This window comes from Acartia tonsa, chromosome 14, assembly GCF_053477335.1.
Source record: "Acartia tonsa isolate MP-2025a chromosome 14, ASM5347733v1, whole genome shotgun sequence".
Taxonomy (NCBI): Eukaryota; Metazoa; Arthropoda; class Copepoda; order Calanoida; family Acartiidae; genus Acartia; species Acartia tonsa.
In genome coordinates this window covers 6,727,127-6,747,874 of record NC_137273.1, presented here as the reverse complement: position 1 = coordinate 6,747,874, position 20,748 = coordinate 6,727,127, and the positions used below count along the sequence as shown (strand labels likewise).

General features: G+C 29.9%; 2 protein-coding genes across 3 annotated transcripts; both read right to left on the bottom strand.

The window, feature by feature from the left end:
- Positions 1 to 10,395: 10,395 nt before the first annotated feature.
- On the bottom strand, positions 10,396 to 12,982 carry LOC145305559 (uncharacterized). Of its 2 annotated transcripts, none has more exons than XM_080147224.1 (5): positions 12,896 to 12,982; positions 12,156 to 12,682; positions 11,633 to 11,829; positions 11,298 to 11,438; positions 10,396 to 10,930 (listed from the first exon to the last, which is right to left on the bottom strand). In XM_080147224.1, exons 2-5 carry the CDS (start codon positions 12,672 to 12,674, stop codon positions 10,537 to 10,539), a joined length of 1,251 nt encoding a protein of 416 aa, XP_080003350.1. In that variant the 5' UTR covers positions 12,675 to 12,682; positions 12,896 to 12,982; the 3' UTR covers positions 10,396 to 10,536. The 2 variants fall into 2 exon arrangements, with proteins under 2 accessions (XP_080003350.1, XP_080003351.1); XM_080147225.1 differs by having other exon boundaries at positions 12,156 to 12,555.
- Positions 12,983 to 15,558: 2,576 nt separating this feature from the next.
- Positions 15,559 to 20,155, bottom strand: LOC145306023 (uncharacterized). Its single transcript, XM_080147956.1, has 6 exons — positions 19,908 to 20,155; positions 18,965 to 19,421; positions 18,571 to 18,741; positions 18,041 to 18,225; positions 17,519 to 17,695; positions 15,559 to 16,380 (listed from the first exon to the last, which is right to left on the bottom strand). Exons 2-6 carry the CDS (start codon positions 19,413 to 19,415, stop codon positions 16,060 to 16,062), a joined length of 1,305 nt encoding a protein of 434 aa, XP_080004082.1. The 5' UTR covers positions 19,416 to 19,421; positions 19,908 to 20,155; the 3' UTR covers positions 15,559 to 16,059.
- Between the last annotated feature and the right edge of the window lie 593 nt (positions 20,156 to 20,748).

The window sequence follows — 20,748 nt, the reverse complement described above, 5'->3', positions numbered from 1 at the left end:
CTTCCACCTCCAAGGGACATCCCAAAGGAGGAGGAGGGATAGTACCCTCTTACCAGATAATACATTTTAAGTGGGTTATACATATTTTAGCATAACTTGCGCATAAATTTGGAATACCACCCCCCTTTCTCCTGCATTAACCCTTAACAGTCAAGCCCCTTGCCGCACCTTAACCTTAAATAATTTCCCAAGTTTTAAGATTTTTTGGATAGGCCTCCAGGTTCCGGAGCTTCAGGTCTCCAGGCGGTCTCTGTACAGGTAAAAATGAAAAAAAAATTTTTTTTAAGAGTTAGAGATCAACTAATGAAACAAAATATGCATGTTATTTCTTAGAATATGTAAATAACATTCAAAAAGATGCATATTTTGTTTTATAAGTTGACCTTTAACTATTAAAAAAAAATAAATCATTTTTACCTGTCCAGAGACCTCCTGGAGGCCTGGAGCTCTGGAACCTTGAGGCCTGTCCAAAAAATCTTAAACTTGGGAAAATTCATCATTCATTTAATAACCTATCCTCTCAGTCCAAAGATAAAGCCTATATACCAGGTTTGTGTCAGAACCCCTCCCCCCCTTTGATGCAAATACCCAATAAAAAAATGATTTGCTAGTTTACTAAACAATCAAGGCTTAATAAGGGTCCATACGTATTTAAGCCAACGAATGAGAAAACAATATAAAACTTAGGGTACAAGTATAATTCATACTCATAGTCAAATCTCTCCCTACTATTATTTACCATTGTACTGGGTTAAGGAGTCGGATGCTATATAAAACTTTGGGTGCCAGTACAATTTTCAGTCCAATATCCCCTCCCTGCCTCGTAACTCCTACTGTTATATACCACTGGGTTAGGGAATCTGATCTAATATAAAACTTTGGGTACCAGTACAATTTTTAGTCCAATGTCCCCTCCCTGCCTCATAACTCCTACTGTTATATACCACTGGGTTAGGTAATCTGATCCAATATAAAACTTTGGGTACCAGTACAATTTTCAGTCCAGTTTACTCTCCCTCCCTGGAATCTCCTACTGTTATATACCACTGGGTTAGGGAATCTGATTCAATATCTGCCTTTTATGCAAAGATTTATGTTTAACAGTCTTATCAAAATGTCCAGCAAAACCAGAAAAAATCTTCAAATATAGCAAAAATTCTTTAAAAGTAGGTAGAAATTCAGTTGGTTTAAATTTTCTCATTTTTAGGCTGTCCATTTTAGAAGATCTCCAATAAATTTTAACCCTACTTAATTTAACCATTTACATAGTAATTGAGTTAAAAAAAGCGTTTTGGTATTATAAACAAATCCCCTAACCACTAATGACCCCCTCCCCCCAAAAAAACAACAATAAAAGCCATTAATTCAAAAGTTCCAACATTATCTTATTTTCCTAGCTTTGTATAAAATTCCAGGTCATGTGATGGATACGAAGTTGCAGGTTTTGTCATATATTCACAGTAGCCTTTCTTATATTTCTACACCCTGCGGGGCACTTGACTAACTAACTAATCTAACCTAAAATAACCTTTTTAAAAGCTTCTGTCAAAATACAACGAAACCCGCAACTTCGTTTCCTTCACATGACCCAAAATTCCTATGTTGTATGGTTGCAACACCTAAAGAAGAAACTTTTAAGATTTTATCTTTGAATGTTTGTATTTATATTCTTATTTATATTTATAGCATATTCCAATTTTACATTCGTTTCGATATATGAGAATCTTAATAAGAATGGCCTGTAGCATTATAAACTAATATATTCTCTTATATTCATTCAAAACCGATTAATATCCGGCGGATTAGAACCGGTTCTCATTCATACGAAAAACTATGTCTAGCATCGTATTATATCCAGCTTTCTACGAATATAAAAACGTACAATTATAAGATCAAAACCAGATTTTTTAAGCCCGTTGATTTGGCATCTCGGGGTTATAAAAACTGGTTTTAATCATTTAATTGTTTATTTTATACCCGCGGAAAGCTGTTTATAATACGATGCGGGAAATATATATTAAATAAAAAAGAACAATAATCTAATATGTAAAAATATTGAAGAAAATCAAAGCATACTTTTAAGGTAAGAAAAGCCTTTTAAATGCAGGAATAAGTATAACCAACAATTGAATTATACGAGATAAAATATGCGATTCAATGTTTTTTGGTGGTTAGCCTAAAATTTACTACGACAGGCCCCCAAAATCAGGTGAAATTATGAAACATTTTTTTTTGTTTAATTCTGTTTTTGATTACATCTGATTTGAATGACTTTGTTTCAAAATAGCATATCTCAAGTAAATAGACAGAGCTAGAAATAAAAATATACCAAGATGCTTTGTGAAAAGGAATAAATATCAACCGTCCAGCTTATTTAAAGTGGAGCTTTTCTACAATTATGGTCGGTCCGTCCGTCAGTAACGAATAGCTCTTTTTGTAAGCCAAGCATTTTAACAGATCTACTTACAATTTTGTTTTGTACGACTTTAATACATTTTTATTTTGATTATTCAGTATAATAAAAAAAATAAAAATAAAAAATTACAGCCGTTTGAAATTTTTTAAGTAAAAAAGGACCTAAAAACAAAGGTTGTTAAATAAAAGGGTGAAGGAAGCGAAAATTGACCTTGACTTACTTAAGGTCGGAAATTCATCATAACACAGGGGACTTATACAAAAATTTTTAGCCCTCTAGCTCTAATAGGAACTGAGATAACATGGGGGGGGCGTTGAACGCCCCTCCCCCCCCCCCCCCCCCCCGACTGATTAAGGTGCGGCAAGGGGCCCGACTGTAAGGGGTTAAATAGAAGCAGAAAAAATTTCATAAGAAATGAAATCTTATATATCTATTAGTCAAATGAATCTGAACAATAATAACTTTCCCATATCCGTACAAACGGACTGTCAGACAAAGTGAATTAAAGGGTAACTATTGTACTTTCATAATATTTGCAATTAATTGCACGATCTTTGTCTTGAATTTTAACTATGTATGGTATGGATTTATTTAGATATTGACAAAGAAGGCATCTTCTTATAAAAGGAACATCATTTTATTGCCTTTTTATCAGCGATGTAAAGGGATAAGAAATCCTTACGAAAAAGTATCATGATCTCTCACTGTTTCTCTGTACCAAAGGGTCTTGCTAATTGCTGAACCGATATGGTCCTCCTTTACAGTGTATCTTCTTATAGGTCCTGGGAAAGTTTAAAGCTATTTTAGGGGACGGTACCACCATCCTTCCAAGCAAAAATCGGGTTTGAACCCTTCTAGTTTTTACTTACTAATAAAGATTTATTAAAAATCCCAGAAGTTTTTAATTAAGCAAACGAATGAGAACGTGTTACGAAACCTTGGGTACCAGTATAATTTACGGTCCAATGTCACCTCTCCCTCCACATTAATAAAAAGAAATATATTTAGTTAAGTCATGTTTTTAAGAATTTAACAATTAATCTATAACGAATAAAAATTTAAAATTCGGTATGTATCAATTAAACAAAAAAAACGTAGTCATGTTATTTGAGAAAACAAGAACATTTATGTCAATAGAAATAACATGGTTTAAATATTGAGATGGGCACTTTTCATCAACGTAAGTAAACATTTGATAAACTTCTAGAATTGAGATTATTATTTCAATAAAAAATAAATAAGAAAACCGCAAAAAAAACACTAATACAAGTTTTTTTCAGATTGGTCAGGTATCCATAACATTGCAAAAAACATTCATTTCAGTTCAGCCGTTTAAGTACATTATCAGAAGAACATTGAAATTAAAAGCATTACGAACAGACATGAATAAAACTTATAGAGAGGCTTTGTTAGATAAAAGGATCGCGTATTACAGTAGCCTTTCTTTCAATAATGATTAAAGCCTTTTTTCGAACGTTTTTTTCCCCAAGTCACTCTACAAATTATCCATATTTTATCAGAAGGAGCGTAGCTTCTCTTAAACTGCTCCAATTTAAACACAATCTATTTATCTAAGACTGTTTTAATGAGTGAGGAAGGGGACTCAAACGAACAATGACTAATACTAAAGGATTGACCTATATAAGGGTTATTTTTGTATATTTACATTGGGGATCTACATCAATTTATAGTCCATGGTCTTATCCCTTAAAATCCCTTATGTCAGTAGAAGAAATTGAATTCAAAATCCCTTCCCCCCCCCCAAAAAAAAAAAATAGAACGTCATTAATTACCCCCATCCCTCAAGGCCTCTAGGGGCGTATCCGCCATTAGTATATGTCATAATATAATGTAGCCTTGGTATTTAAATTGGCCACAATGTATAAAGTTGTCCTTGTGTATATAGGATAATAAATAACGTATAATACCATGCTTTTTTTCAATCAACGAATTAAAGTGAAAAGGCTTTCTGCATGAAAATTATAGCATAAATTACAGAGAACAAGGGCGAATCTTATTATAAACTAGCGGCTATGCCCCTAAAATTGTTTCTTTTCAATCTATTTTAAAATCAGCTATTGACCAAAATATTTTTCCCCCCGATAGTTGATGTTAGTTATGTTTTTAGCTAATTCTGGGACTTATGAGAAGCTTCCCTGTTAAGGAGAACCCGATCAGTTCAGCGATTAACGAGTTCCTTCGGTACAAACAGACAAACATCAAGTTACTTCATTATAAGGATAGAATACGTTATTTAAATCTATATTACAGTTAGCTGCGTCCCTAGTATCTAAATAATGTGTATTAGAAATTGTTAGAAAGGACAGAAAAAAGCCTAAAACCTCCAAATACTTGCAATTTGAAAGTAAAATAGCCTAAACCCATCCCTGGACCTATGTGATGCTTTCCTAAAATCGAGAACTCAATCGGTTCAGTATAAGTTATCGAAATCTTAAGCTATAGACAACAAAAACACCTTAATACATTATATAATAGCTTTATGGATTAACTTTTATAATCAACTAATGGTTTCATCCATAACCTCCAGTGCTGGAGCCTCTAAATAAAAGTGAGGGGCTAAAACCTCCCCTGGCGTGTTGTTTGTGAGATTATTTAGACAGACATTCTGTTACTTTAGTACACGATTATAGAAAAGAAATGATTATATGACTGAACCGACATAATTTGTCAGATTCTATACAGACAAACATACAAGGAGAACTATAAGGTAGCATATATTTTCAGAAAATTATTATAGCCAATATTTAAAGATAGAACTTATAATTACAGATATATTAGTTCGGTGGAGTAAAAAGGACGCACTTCAATCTTTTTACTTGTTTAAAAGTTAGGATATTAATTTGTAACACTCTTAAGTAGTAAAAATACTCTATTATCTCACTTTGTCTGTCCCTTCGTTTGCCTGTTCGAAAGATAAACTTATTTACTCAGCTCCATAAGGAGGTAGACTTTACCAAAACTAGCATTTAGCAAGCATTTAAAAACACGTATGGCGTCCGGACTACTTTAATGCTAATTCTTTTGGAAACTTAAATCACATAAAAAAGTATCTCTATAAAATGGATTTATTATTACTTGGATCTTACACCAAATTATCATTTAAATGGAACTCATAACTCACCCTTTTCTTACTGTATATACGAACTGAACAATAAATTATGTCCATGTTAGCAACCAAAAGTGATAATTTTACCCTGTGGCATAATATCCACTTATATTATATATCAATTATGTTATCTAAAAAATGTTTTACTTTCAAATCCGCCAAAAATATGAAATTGCAAAAATAAGTGCGACTTTGCCATTTGATTTATTGCCAATATATCACTTCATTATAGACTCGTGGAGCAATAAATAATGGAATCAAGGTGTCAGTTATCAAGTTTATAAAAATTAAAAAGTATTTTTTTTAAAATAATAATTATATCTTTTGAATAAAAGACTTCTAATTCCTAAAGAAAATAAAATAATTTTAAATCAAAACTTAAATTTATAAATACCAATTGTTAAATATAAACAGCGGTCGTGTAGAAAAATTAAAACACAAAACAGATAACAAGCCTTTATGATTAAAGAAAACCAGGGAAGAAGCACAACTCTAAATACAGGGTGGGAGGGGACAATGGACTGACAATCATACATGTTGTTAATCATGTTCTCGTTTTTGTTAGCTCAAAATAAAGTTTTCTTTTATCAAATCTTGATTGGTTGGTTCCAAATGAAGTCTCCAATCTTTTTAACAATTAATTTTTAGAATGTTCATCAACGGTTGTCTTATCCCTCAAGATCTCTAACAATATCAAACTGGCAATTAATTATGTTTATTGTTTATGCTATTTTGATATAAAAAGAATTGTTCTTTTTAATAGTATTTAGTAAAGTTAAAATTTATTTATTTTCAGGCTTCAAAAAAAAGTGTCAAAATATTTTTTTGAACTTTTAATGTACTTGCCTATCCTATTATTTCTGACTAATAAGGGGCAATAAATTAAGGAAATACTAATATTTATAGATATTAACTACAATTTATGTTCATATTGGTTTTGGACATTGTCGCATGTAATTATACATTTATATAAGTTTTTTTTTCATATGTAAAATTTCTCTTTTTAAATTGTTCCTTTTATAGAAGCTCTATATAAAAAAATTAGCTGTCTAACATTTAGATACAAGTTATTTACTCAGATGCTATTTGAGATAGAAGTCTGATGTTTGTGATGATTCCCATAATCAAATGATATCCATTATATGTATAACTTACTTAGTCCGTTGGTAATTCAATGCTTATATATACTTCTTACATTTTTTATCAGATGATTTTCTCAATAACTCATATTGTCCGTCCGACTGTTCTTTATATTTTAAATAAAGGGGAGGAGTAGGTTGCGCTAAAAATATGTAAAGGTTGTGTGTAAAACAGTAGTAGAACGATAAAAATTTATGTTTACTACAAAAAAAATTGTTCTTTTTAATATGAAATACACATATTTAGTAGATATTATCGTTCTACTACTATTTTTAAGCCTTAAAACTCACACCTTTAAGGTTTTTTAGCGCAACCTACGATCCTCACTTTATGGCTTGCGCTACTTATAAATCTTACTATCCTTGTTTTACTTTAGTTCTTTTAAATAGTTAACTTTTAGTAAACATTATTTATGGAAGTACTTTTTTCCAGGGATCTAAAGGGATAAACAATAGCCGACTAACGGATGTACATCCCCAATGTTAAAACACAAAATTACCCCTTCTGTAGATTACAATTAGTGGTTAAAACATATGGACCCTCCAATTAATAAATAAACCAATCAAAAATATTAATAGACCCCAAAGTTGTTAGGCAAATGAATAGGAAAACATTTATTATAAAACTTTGGGTACTTGTGTCCCCTCTCTCTAAATATTTTTACCCTGAAATACCATAAATGAAACATTGAATACTTTTATAGCATAACAATGTAAATATGATAATAAGTATTAAAAATCTATAAATACATTTATTAAAAGGATAATTTATTAATATTCTGTCACTAAAAAGCAGAAACGTATATGGATAGGTATTTGGAAAAATAAGGACACTTATTTCAAAAGAAGAGCATTTAAATCAAACTAATAATAGTTATATAAGCTTTCCGCGGATATTAAAACTAAAAATTACACGATTACAACCAATTTTGTTAGCAACTAGGGACCGAAGGCCCGGTCTAACACAACAGATATTAATCTTGTGATTTTTATTCTTATGTTCGTAAATAATTGATTTGTCTGTAATACGATGATATTCATGATTTTTCAGTGAGGCTCAGAACTGTCTCTAATCCAGCGACATTAATCGGCTTCAAAGCCATACTGGAAATAGTATTACAGTTTAAATAAATAAATCCAAATAAAAATTATCTTAAAGCCCTGGCTATAAAAGACAGACAATTTATAAATATGTTGTAATTTTCTATGTATTTTATTGACATCAGAAAAGTCATTAATTTAGTTTTTGTGCTATACGATGGAAATTACAAAAAGCTGCAGAGAATATATGGAAATAGAAATAGAATCTTTAAAGATTATTCGAATTTATTAAGAAAATAAGACAAAAATAGCGAGACATGACCCCACCGTGTCATGCTAGAGGAGTAAAATATTGAATCTACTACTGCTATGTCTGGTGCATGACACATACAAATGTTAACAGTATGAGAATGCCTCAGTCCGTTTACAGGCGCAGCTATATACAATGTACAGTTAGTATCTAGAGATAAATGTCGTGCAAGCAAAGGGTTTGTTGTCTGTTGGATTTTACTTACTCTCATTTCTATGATTCATCGAGAAACACATTCTATTTGATTGGACAATGCTTAGATAGAAAATGGACAATTGATGTGAACTTTACTCTACGGACAGACTAAGCAACAGATCGACTGACTGACATAAAAAACTTTAGAGGAGCAGTAAAGTTAAGTAATAGAGATGCTTTGCTTAACATTATAATAAGTCTAAACAAAATTGTAAGTAAATTTGTTGCAAAACCTCTTAATTGCATGGTACTCTTAAATACATTTTAAGATTTTTTTATAGAGATGATTCGACTATAACATGCATTGTATCTTTTGGCAATAGGATTCGGTATTCCAAAAATCAGATGATTATGATAATTAAAGCATACAAATAGTGATTTAAATGGACGTACAGACTTTCTGGTTCCGATTAAAGAGTTGCTACGATTCTTAAATCATATCTGTTTGTTGCAGGAATCATCATGTAAAGTTTGAAATCGATAGGACAATTATTACATGTTTAACACTTACAGATCGGGGGGGGGGGTCATATTGACCCCCCCCCCCTCCGTTTTTTCAATGTCATTTTTTTTGTAGGTAAGATAGAGAGTTGTGACTTCATGACTTTTTAAGTTTAGTAATTATACGTCGGCAAGAGTTGATCTTATAAGGATATCTGGTCTGTGTCGGTCGTGGCGTCCGGTCAAAGTCGGTTAGGTGGAACCAAATTTATAAAAAATTCTAAATAAATCTTAATTTCTACATTATGACTTTTGTTTATAAGGTAGAAACCTAAAATTTTTTTTGTCAATACTTAGATATCAATGACCTTCTGAGAAAAGTGGTGTTGTGACCGTTTGACCGCTCCCTGACCGACTTTATGACCGATTTTTGTCCGGCTTTTACTACATACATATATCATGAATATCGTGGCTTCTATTACAGCTAGAGGCCTAAAATTTTTTTTGGTAAATCCTTGAGCAACAGTAAACAGATAAAAATATTAATTGGCGCCGCCAACCGCCGTTTTACCGCCGTAACCGCCGAAAATGGCGGTTTCCGTTATTTGCCGTTTTTCGGCGATGATCTGAAAAAGTAATTTTTTTGTTATGAAAAATAAAAGTTCGTCCTAAAATTTGGTCATCCTAGCTGCAAAATTGGCCGCTCTACAGATGTTTTAATATTTAGCGGCTGGCCGCTAATAAGCGGCTAAGAAGTGGTCTGACCGCTATGACTAGAAAAGGTAATTTTCTCTAAAAATACACATGAACCACCAGAAAAAATTTTTATGTCTCTAACTGTAACAGTAGCCGAGATAGAGGGGGGGGGGGGTCAATATGACCCCCCCCCCCCCCGATCTATTAAGGTGGGAATAGGGGCCCGATCTGTAAGGGTTAAACTAACGTGACATGCCATAATTATAGAAATGCTTCGCCTTTAATAATCAAGTGAACATGATAATAAAAATCATATAATGAGGTTTGATCAAGAAGTATGATTAAAGTGGACTCTCTGACTTTCTTTAAGTTTGAAAATGCTAACATGCTAAATACAAATGAGCTTACCCTAATGTAGAAAAGCCTTGCTTTTAATATATGAAATTTACTTTTCCTCTGTCTCTCTAAGTAAATTGTTAATTTGAAGTAAAATAGTATAGACTCATGCTATTAATGATTTTACATGAGTGGTCTAAAATAAAAAAAAAGCGTTCATCCAATAATGACAAAATCAATCAGTTAGAGAAAAAAAACTTTATATTGAACATTCTTCTAGTCAGACTAAATAAATGAAAATAAAGAGAAATTAAATCTTTTCTAAACGTTATCGTTAGATGGACAGACAGTAGATAGGACAATACAAGTTATATAGAAGATGCTTATTGATTAGGATATTTTTTATTCCATTCTTTCATAAAAAACTACCTATTTTCAAATCTTTAACAAAGACGCCTTTAGAGATGATTAAAAGAAAACAAAAAATGCTAACTTTCAAAATTAATATTAAGACAATTAAAGTAATCAAAGTTTATAAATTGCAATAATTTAAATATATAAATAGTTAGGCATATAGGATACCAAAAAACTAATTTAACAGGCCAAAAAAATGAAAGACTTAGCCTCATGTCATTTTTTCTTAAATATAAATATCTGAAATAAACAAAACAAAATAATAAATAATAAGAAGCAGTTGATCTATTTAGAACAAAAATAATTTATTGTTGAAACAGCTTAAATAATGATAAAAAATAGAAAATTCAAATAATCTTAAGGTAAATTAATTGTGGTCGTAGAAAAATCTTCTAGTGCCAAATCAATTTCATCAGGGTGATTAACAACCGGCACTTCTCTGGCGACAGGAAACCCGTCTGTATGAACAGGAACTCCGTTGGGATAACAATATCCAGATCCTATTAGAAACTGAACAGCCGAATGGTTGGAAGGAAAACGTATAATATTCCCTTGTATTTGGGGTACAGGTTTGCGGGAAAATAAATGATTGTGGGCTGACAATAATTGAGTTTGAAGGATGCTTATAAACCTCTTGGCTTCTGCTAACTGAACAGCTTGAAGTTTTAACTTCCTGACAAGCTCCCAGTGTATAGATTCCAGATAATCTAGTTTCAAAACAGTAAGTTCGTATGAACGTTTCTGAACATCTAAAGAGCGACATTGAACAGCAGATTGATTTGATGGTAAAACAGATGATTGACGAGAAGAAGAATCTGTATTACAAGTTTTAAAAATGTTTTTGGGTAAATTTGAATGAATTTTAAGTAAAGTACTCTCATCGCAATCTCTATAATTTTGCGCTGTGTGAATAGATTTCCATCGGCCTAATATCCTAATATAATCATTAGGAAGACCTAGTTTGAAACATTGTGAAACTCCCAAAGCTTTGCTACTTTTACTTGTAATTTTGTAAGTTACTCCTAATCCAGAATAAAGTGAATTAACAGAATTCATAAGAGTTTGATTGCTTATCTTAAATCTTGTGTCAGCTACAAGAACTCTAAATTAGAAAAATCAAAAATAAGTAATCAGAAATTTTTACAAAATTAAAATTAATTCTTATTTTTTTTAAAAACTTGCCTAGTAGCACCCGGATCAGAACCTGAACCTGTTCTTGGAAACAAGAAAGATCTGTCCATAACTGATGAATCTGCAGAATATATTCGCATCCTGTTGTAGTATAGAACAGTTAAACTGTATAAACAATAAGGTCCACCTGTAGAATATTGAATATTATAACAAAAATTTTTTCTCATTATAAAAAAAAATTTTTAATCTGAATGTCATTAAATAAACATAAAATTTAAAAAGATTAAAAATTACTTTGTAAAGTTAAAATCCAAAAGAAATTGTAAAAAAAAATAAACAAAATATTTGTGAGAAAAAAATTCAAGTAATTATAATCCATTCCTGTATAAACAATGTATGATGTATTACCATTATAACGTGGGTCAGATTTAGAACATCGAAAACGAACAGAAATTGCTGGAGTATCCACTAAAGTTGTTACAGTCAAATCCACCGCTTTTAATCTCAACAAATCAGTTAACCTTGCAAGGAGTGCATATTGCATAAATTGGGCATAGACAGCTCTGATACATACAAGCGATATCTAAAGAATTAAAATTGAAAACATGTGGATATTATTCTCAATTTTAAAAAGGACTTACTAACCGCTGAACCAATTTGGTTCTTTTTGCAGTGCAGCTACTCATAAATCTTTGAAAGATTCATATTTATTTATTTTTTGATATGTAACTAACCCTAACATAGATTTTTAGAAGAAAACATTTTTATGCCCTGAAAGGCCTCTAGTGGCATAACTGTTAATATTAATGGAAACTGAATTTAGTTTGAAACATTAAAATTAAAAATAATGAAAAATAAATTAAAATAAAAAAAAAAAAAAAAAAAAAAAAAAAAAATATTAAACTTCACCTTATCTGGATTATCAACAAATGGTGAAATATATTTGTCAATGAGACCAAGTAAAGATGTCAACTTAAGAACTGGAGCTTTTTTAGTAAACGATTTTTCACTAGCAGCTCTGCGAATAAGTCCTTCATACATCCTGCTTACAGATTTGCTCCAGGGATTCTTAATCTTTGTAGCAGCTACTAAAAATTCTATGCTGCCACATAAACCAGTAATATGAGAAAGCTTTGCTCTAGAATCCTCTAGTTGAGTAATATAATTTTCCAGTGTTTTAGATGAAAAATTTAATAGATTTCTGTTTTGCATATTACAAAAGTTTTCAAAACGTATTAAGACTCTATTATGCAAAAGTTGTGTTCCTTTTGATCTTGAGGAAGCTTCCAACTTTATGTTTTTAATCCGTCTAACAGAAAAATTATATTTAGTAAAAACTGAAGGAAAAATTGTTGGCCCCCTAACTTCTAAAGGTTGATCATCAAATTGACTATGAAGTTGCTTTGAATATTTGTAATAATTGACCATGATGAAGTCTAAACAATAAATTAACATGTTTAAAATACCATAACTAAAAATTTATGATACCCATAAAAATAAATAAGATATGTATTAAGTGGATTTAAAAATTAAAAAAAAAAAAAAAAATATATAGGTCTTTAAAAACAGAGTACTTAAAATTTAAAATAAGATAATATAAAAAATGATTTTAATTTTCTTTACAAAAAAAATAAATGACAGTAGTTAACCTGTATAGATAAACAATAGAAAACAGAACTTATTCTAAAGTTAATGACAACTTCAGCAAACCATTTTAATATAAAAACTTCCAGTCTGAAAAATTAATATTTTACATGAAAAGGAAAATTAAAAACAAAACACAAATTTATTTTCCCGAGGAACCAAAACCTTGATTACCTCTAAAAGTTAAGGGTAAATTATCTACTTGTTTGATTTTTGGCAAAAAAATTTGTTGACAAATAAGTTGACAAATTCTGTCTTTAATGTTAATGACAAATGGAATAGAACTATTATTAATCATCAAAACTTTAATATTTCCAGTATAATCACTATCAATTGTACCCGCACCTACATCTATCTTATCAAAATATGCTAATCCTGAACGTGATGCCAATCTGGCATAACAACCATGTGGCACTTTAATTGAAATATCAGTACTAATTAATCTTCTCTCTCCAGATGGAATAACACAAAACATTGCTGAAAACAAATCCAAACCAGCTGACTCTGAAGTGGCTCTGAGAGGTAGGGTGGCGTTGTTGGAAAGCATACATATCTCAATCTCATTTTCAGTCATTTTAGAACTTTGAAAAAAAAATAGAAAATGAAGAAATATATATATATATATATATAAAAAAAATATTAAACATTTAAATCAGGCAAAGGTACAGCATTTCTTTGATTTGTTTTAATCAAAAATGCAATAGAAGGAAAATTTTTAAATCCTTGAAACATTGTACACTTTGAAGAACTAACATAATATGGATTAAAAATACAATAATCCTTAATAAACCATTTAAATGAATGAGAGTCTACAAGACTTGTCCAAAAAATATGGCTGCGCCAAAAAGGACAAACTAATAAACATGTTATATCTGAGTATAATTTAATCTTATTAATTGTGCGATAAATACAATTAACTGGAGGATTCAAATAATACAGCTCAGTAGACAACATTGAATGAAGAAAAAAATCTACATCAAGACAATTAATTTGAGGAACAGCTGATATAAATTTAGAGACTCTACAATTCTTACTAGATGCAAAACCATCACAAGTAACAGAAATATTAAATTTATTTAATAAAAATAAAAAATCAGTATTTGAAATACCATACTCATCAGAAGAATGAGATAATTTTGATCCATAATCAGCCATAGAAATAAGCTGATGACTTCGAGGAAGCCATTTAGGATACAAGTGGATATTAAATTTAAACTCAAGTAATTTAATATCCACTAGTATCCTTTGTATATGTGGTTTCTTAGAACCAAACTTTAAAAAACTATATAAGCATTGTGAATCAGTCAGCCAAATTATAATTTGATTTGGATGGTTTAGAAAAAATTGACTGAATGATTCAAATGATTTAACAACAGAATAAAGTTCTCTTAAAGCAGAAGAATACTCTTGTTCTTCTGGTGTGAAGATATAGTTATTAATTAACTTAAATGATCCAGATTTGAATACATAACTCTCCTTGTCTGAACTATCTGATTGTTAATTATTTTAATTGCATTAAACTTAAAATAGATAATAAGAAATTTATATCTTTTTAATAAAATAATCTGAAAAATATTTATTTATCCGTCTGTATGTAATTTCAAGAATTTCTCTAATCATATTCCAATATAATACATTTAAAAGTGTAAATCTTAATAATCCCAAAATCATGTATGCAATTAAAAATGCCTGAAATGAAAACGTGGTAAGGTAGATTGACATCTCTAGGATCAATTTCACAGGCCAACAAAGAAGTTTGATGTGGAGTTAAGATTTGAAATTCTTTTTGTTCTTGTCGAATAGGCATTCCATTCAACAAGGGAAAATATGTTTTGCAAAGACTAATTTCATTGAACATATCACTAGTTATATAACAATTACTATCCCAACCATATTGAGTAACAATTTGTCCAACAGTATGATTAGAATTTCTAGATACAAATCTTACAAATGGTCCATGAGAATAATAAGAATGAGCCAGTAAACCAAGAAAACTAGCTATAATTTTAACAGGAAATAAAGTATTACTATGAAAAGCATCACAAATTTTATCAATAAAAACAAAAACTTTTTCAATTTTTGTAACAGGAAGTGAAATAAGCATCTTACAAGTATCAAGACAATAACCAAGATATTGCAAATTACGAACAGGTGTTAAATTACATTTAGTAATTTGTAAAGACCATCCTGCTAATAATAAAATCGATATAACAAAGTATGTGGAAGTTAAACATTTAAAATATGTAAGCTCAATGGTGATGCCATCGTCTATGTATATTGAAATATCAATACCTAGACGATGGCAAAAAAATTTAATAGGTTTAATAAGTGCATCAGTTATAAAAACAGCTGTTGCAGTACCGAATGGAAGACGAATGTACTTATAATATGTAAGTACACCGAAAACATCCGGCACCGCAAAGCCAAAATATTCAGAACAACTTGGTTTAAGATATACTTGGTGATACATACCCTTCAAATCCCAATTTGTCATATGACAATCTTGGGATAATCGGGGTATGACACACTTAATATCATTAAGAGTTACAGAATCTATAATCATTAAATTATTAAGATATCGTGATAAATCAATACACAACCAAGAAAAAAATAAAAATTAAATACTCCTTAAAATAGCCAAAAAATGCATAAGAAAAAAAAAAAATCTAATAAGAAAGTAAATTTAAAAATTATAATTCCCAAATTTTACCTTTTCTTGGTTGTGTTTGTTAAGCAACAAGTACGAATATTAACAGTCATTGGAGAACAAACTAAGGGTCTATGATCTAATTTTTGAATAATATTATTGTTAAGAAGTTTTACTACTTCGTCTTGGAAAAATAATAAATTATCACGTGCACTTTTATTATTAGTTTCAAAATATGAATTTGGCTTTGAAGTAAAAACTGGCTCATAACCATATTTTAAAGTTCTAATTACCAAATCAGGAGCTTTTAAGACTGATTCATAAAAATGAATTGAACTTTCTGAATGAATAGACGAGGATAAATTAAAATTTGATAATAAATTATTTTGAATCCTAGAAAGTTCATCAAAATTTTTTAACTCACTCTCAGGACAACTATCATCTAATTCAAAAAGACAAAAAGGTGGGTTATCACTATATAAAGGAATATGCTCAAGATTAGTTGATTCATAAATACAAGAATCATTTTCCGTTTTTGGTATTAGGAGAGGGACAATCTGCGATATGATGTCCGATTTGTTGACATCCATAACAACGGATGTTGTTGTTGTTGGAATTTCCTCTTCCCCTAGAAATCCTACCTCTAGCATTTCCCCTTCCACGAATAAATCTGCCATTTGGGGACTGAAATGACTGATCATTCTCTCGGGCACTTAGTGAATTCATCTCACGTCTCTGTTCTTGAGTTGTGAAACTTTGAGCCCCGCTCAATGCAATCTGATTAACAATCCTGAATGGTTTGGTGTAGGCACAGTCAAGATAGCCTAGCACTCGTTCTGCATTCTAATAATAAGAAAATATATTATAATGCTATTAAAAACAATTCTCCATAAATATTAAAATAATTATTTCTTTATAGGTAATCTTAAAATAAACTTAGGTTAATTATTTTCCAATTATATGCAATTACAAATTTAATTATATAAAGTTTAAATTTGATAGGACAATTTTAACATGCTAAATATAGTGAAATCTGTTGATTAAAATGAGCAAACAAAATAACACACAGACAAGGCCTTATTCTAAGTTTATTTGAGATAAATAAAAATATGATAAGTCACACTCCCCCACCCCCCTTAAAGAGTGAGAAAGCAAAATTACTTATAGAATGTCCCCCTAATATAAGTGTAATTTTTTGTTTAAAAATGATATTAGCTAACAGTACATTATAAGCTGTGCTTAATTAGAACCAAGACATTCCCTCTATTTTCTATTTATTAAGGCCTCACACTTAATATATTAAAGATAAAAATTATTTATAACATTTTTAACGAATTTGTTGCTCATTATGCAGTTACAAATTTTTAATAAGAACAGTCCCTTATTCTATCATTAATGCTGCATAGTCAATAATAGCAGCAGGAACAATTAATAAACAACTTAGATTAATGACGATGTTCAAAGCTTAAACTCAAACCTATCACCCCCGTTATAACAAATAACCTGTCACTCCCTTTAATAACAAATGCGTTATAAGGTGAACACAATCTTTATTACAATTTGAGAATAAAAATAATGAATCAATCAAATTTTTCATATAATAAATCCTTAGCAAACAAAGATTATATCCATAAAAATCAAACACAAGTCAATAAAACAAGAACTTGATAAATTAATTCTAAATATGAATTTTAATGACCAGAGAGCTGATTGTAAGATTAGGCAACATATTATTTTCATGAAAGAATTTTTATAAAATTAAAATTTGAGCTTTTAATACAAATCCCAATTTTAATTTTAACATATAAATAAACAAATCCAGTTGTAATAGGTACTTGACTAGTATTTCATATCAAAAAATAAACAGACAAACCTTTCAAAGTGTATATGTAGCTTTGTTAATAAAAAACAAAACAAATAAGAATAATCAAGATATTATACTTATATGATTTATTAAATATAAAAACATTAGATAACAGACCTTAACGCCATCATAAACAGAAGCGAGACTCTGCTGTAGATCTAACAACATATCTGATGGTGGTCTTAAACCCACCAATCTTCTGCCCGTATCTTGATAATGGTTCATTAACCGATTGATGTCTTTGCTGACCGTTTTTACAAAGATAAGCGAATCATTTGCTTTGTCATCTCTGTTCTGAAAAAACAAACTTTATTATTCAAAGTAGTAAACTTTATTATTTATAGATAAAAACATCGTAATCGTCGAACCAATATGATTCTCTTATTCAGTAAAACTTGCTATAAATCCTAAGATGGTTTTAGGCTATTTTTAATAAGAAATTTGAAAATTAAAATAAAAATGATTAAATAATCAAATCACAGAAATAATAAAATACTAGAAAAAATTGAAATAATAAATACCAAATTACACTAACAACCCTTCCCGAAAATAAAAGAAAAGATAGAAAGAAGATAGAAGTAGAAAAAAGAAAGATTTTTGAAAAATATAAAAAACCCCAAAAATATATAAGAATCTTACATTAATCCTCTCAAGTGTGATATCTCTGTGAAATCTGAGATCTGCGGCAGGCATGGTGACCCAAAATGGAGCTTCTTGCAAAATGTCAGATCCTTTTTTTAAATTTTTTTGTGCTTTGCGCCCTCCAACAATAGAACATGAATCTTTAGATCTGGATCTCTTCTTTTTAGACTTCTTCTTCTTACCTATAAAATATAGATAATAAAAAAATGAAGTAAAGTCAAAAGAATTTAACAAATTGACAAGAAAAATATATGTGCCACATGATTTAAAATATAATAAGATGTATTCTGTCTGAAAAGAAATGTTTCAAAATCCAAAATTTAACTGAATTAAAATTAACAATATAATAGTAATAAAAATAGAAATCTATATTATGTATAAGGAAAAATATTGTAACAAAATTAAGAAAGTAAATATGTATCATTATGATCGTGATTTTAGTAATAAATATAAATGCATTACCAAAGAAAGAAAAACATCATACTTAAAGTTTTTCATATAAAATCAAAATATTTAAAAAAGTATACCTTTCTTTTTAGATTTCTTTTTATAATCATCATAAGACTCATACTCAGTACTACTAGTATCACTAGAACTCGAGGAAGTGGACTCCGAGGAACTTGAAGAATAATGTTTGGTCTTGAATTTAACTTTTCCACCTTTCTTGGTTTTCTTGGAAGGTTCACTTGATGAACTATCTAAAATAAAAAGAAAAATAATATTCAATCTATATGAAATTTTTATTTGTTTTTCAGAGAAAAAATAAAATATTATAATAAAAAAAAATAAGAAATAAGCTATCAAAAACAAAATATTAGATAGTTAAAATCTAGGAAAATTCATAATAAATCCAATGCTCCTTCAATTATAAGAATAATTGGAAAATTGACTATAATTAGACAGAAATAACAAATAACACACCTGAAGATATCTGGCGTTTATTCTTTTGTCTCTTGGGAACCATTTTTTCATTATCATGCTGGGAAGCAGGTATTGATCTTTGGGGAAGAACATCTAACGGAGGTTGATTCATTTTTGGGATAATTCCGCCTAGCAAAGCCGGATAAACAGAAGATGTAATGGGTATGTTTAGGAGTCTAAGACCTAATGGGTCTGTCATATCACTTGGATTAATGGGTTTATCTGAGATTGTTGATGTAGACATCAAAGGAACTCTTGGGCGAGAAAGTGTAGTAGAACAACTTGGGTTAGAAATAATGGGTGGTACACTGGGAATGCTATCAGACAAAGATCTGCTTGGAGTCTTGGGTTGCTCCATTTCAACATGAGATGAACTAGTAGTCTGAACTGGAGGGGGTTCCTCACTGTCCGTTTCAATGTATTCAGGAGATTTTGGGTAGGGCCCGGCCATTTTGACCTAAACAATGATTACTCATAAAATTGTTAAAAATAAAAGGGATGGGAGGGTGGGTAAAAAAAAAATCGTTTCTTAGTAATCTGACTGTATAGAAGAAACGATTCGAGTAGACTAAACCACCGAGTACGAATGCAGCTCGTAGTAAACTTGTAGCCGATGGCTTATAGTAAATTATGTGAATGCCGCGTTTTTTGTTTTCTAATATCATAATCTAAATTCGCCTTTGATTAACTAATTGAAAAGGGTGAACATTTTTTATTCCATTCTTTCATAAAAAACTACCTATTTTCAAATCTTTAACAAAGACGCCTTTAGAGATGATTAAAAGAAAACAAAAAATGCTAACTTTCAAAATTAATATTAAGACAATTAAAGTAATCAAAGTTTATAAATTGCAATAATTTAAATATATAAATAGTTAGGCATATAGGATACCAAAAAACTAATTTAACAGGCCAAATAAATTCCATATAGAATATGAATTACCTTAAAGAACCAACTATAAAACTCTCTTGTTACTTATCTTCAACCAAATAAAAAACCAACGTGGTAAAAAAAATCGTTTCTTAGTAATCTGACTGTATAGAAGAAACGATTCGAGTAGACTAAACCACCGAGTACGAATGCAGCTCGTAGTAAACTTGTAGCCGATGGCTTATAGTAAATTATGTGAATGCCGCGTTTTTTGTTTTCTAATATCATAATCTAAATTCGCCTTTGATTAACTAATTGAAAAGGGTGAACAAAAAATCATAATAACATCTTACCATGGAGTCAAGAAAATCGAGGATACATATAAATTGCTAGATTGAACCAACCAATAAAAAAATGATAACCCATGGTTTTAAGCCAATGATTGTTTATATGACATTGGAATTCTTTATGCATATAATTATAAAGTGACTTGAATTATGAAAAATGTATTACATGAAATTTCAAAAGAGAAAAAAAATGCTTTAAATGGACACTGCTACCAAAATCGTGTGATATCATCGTTGGTTTTACCTTTGTATATCTTATAATACAGAAATAAAAGGAACTATTGATGTAAGTAGTAAATGTTAAAATTACATTGAAAAGCTATAAATGTTAAATGTATAATTTTGATGAATTAAAAAATTTGTTTAAAAACTAAAATGCCCACTATCTAGATTCACCCTACTCAAAAACAATAGCCCAAAATATTCAATATATTAGTAGATTAAAAAAATAAAATAAAAAAAAATAAACTGACTCCGTCCAATTATAAAAAAAAATTAGTAAATCAAAGCTAGCCCATAAATAACTTAAAAATTATCAAAATCAGACTTATTTAACAAGCAATAAG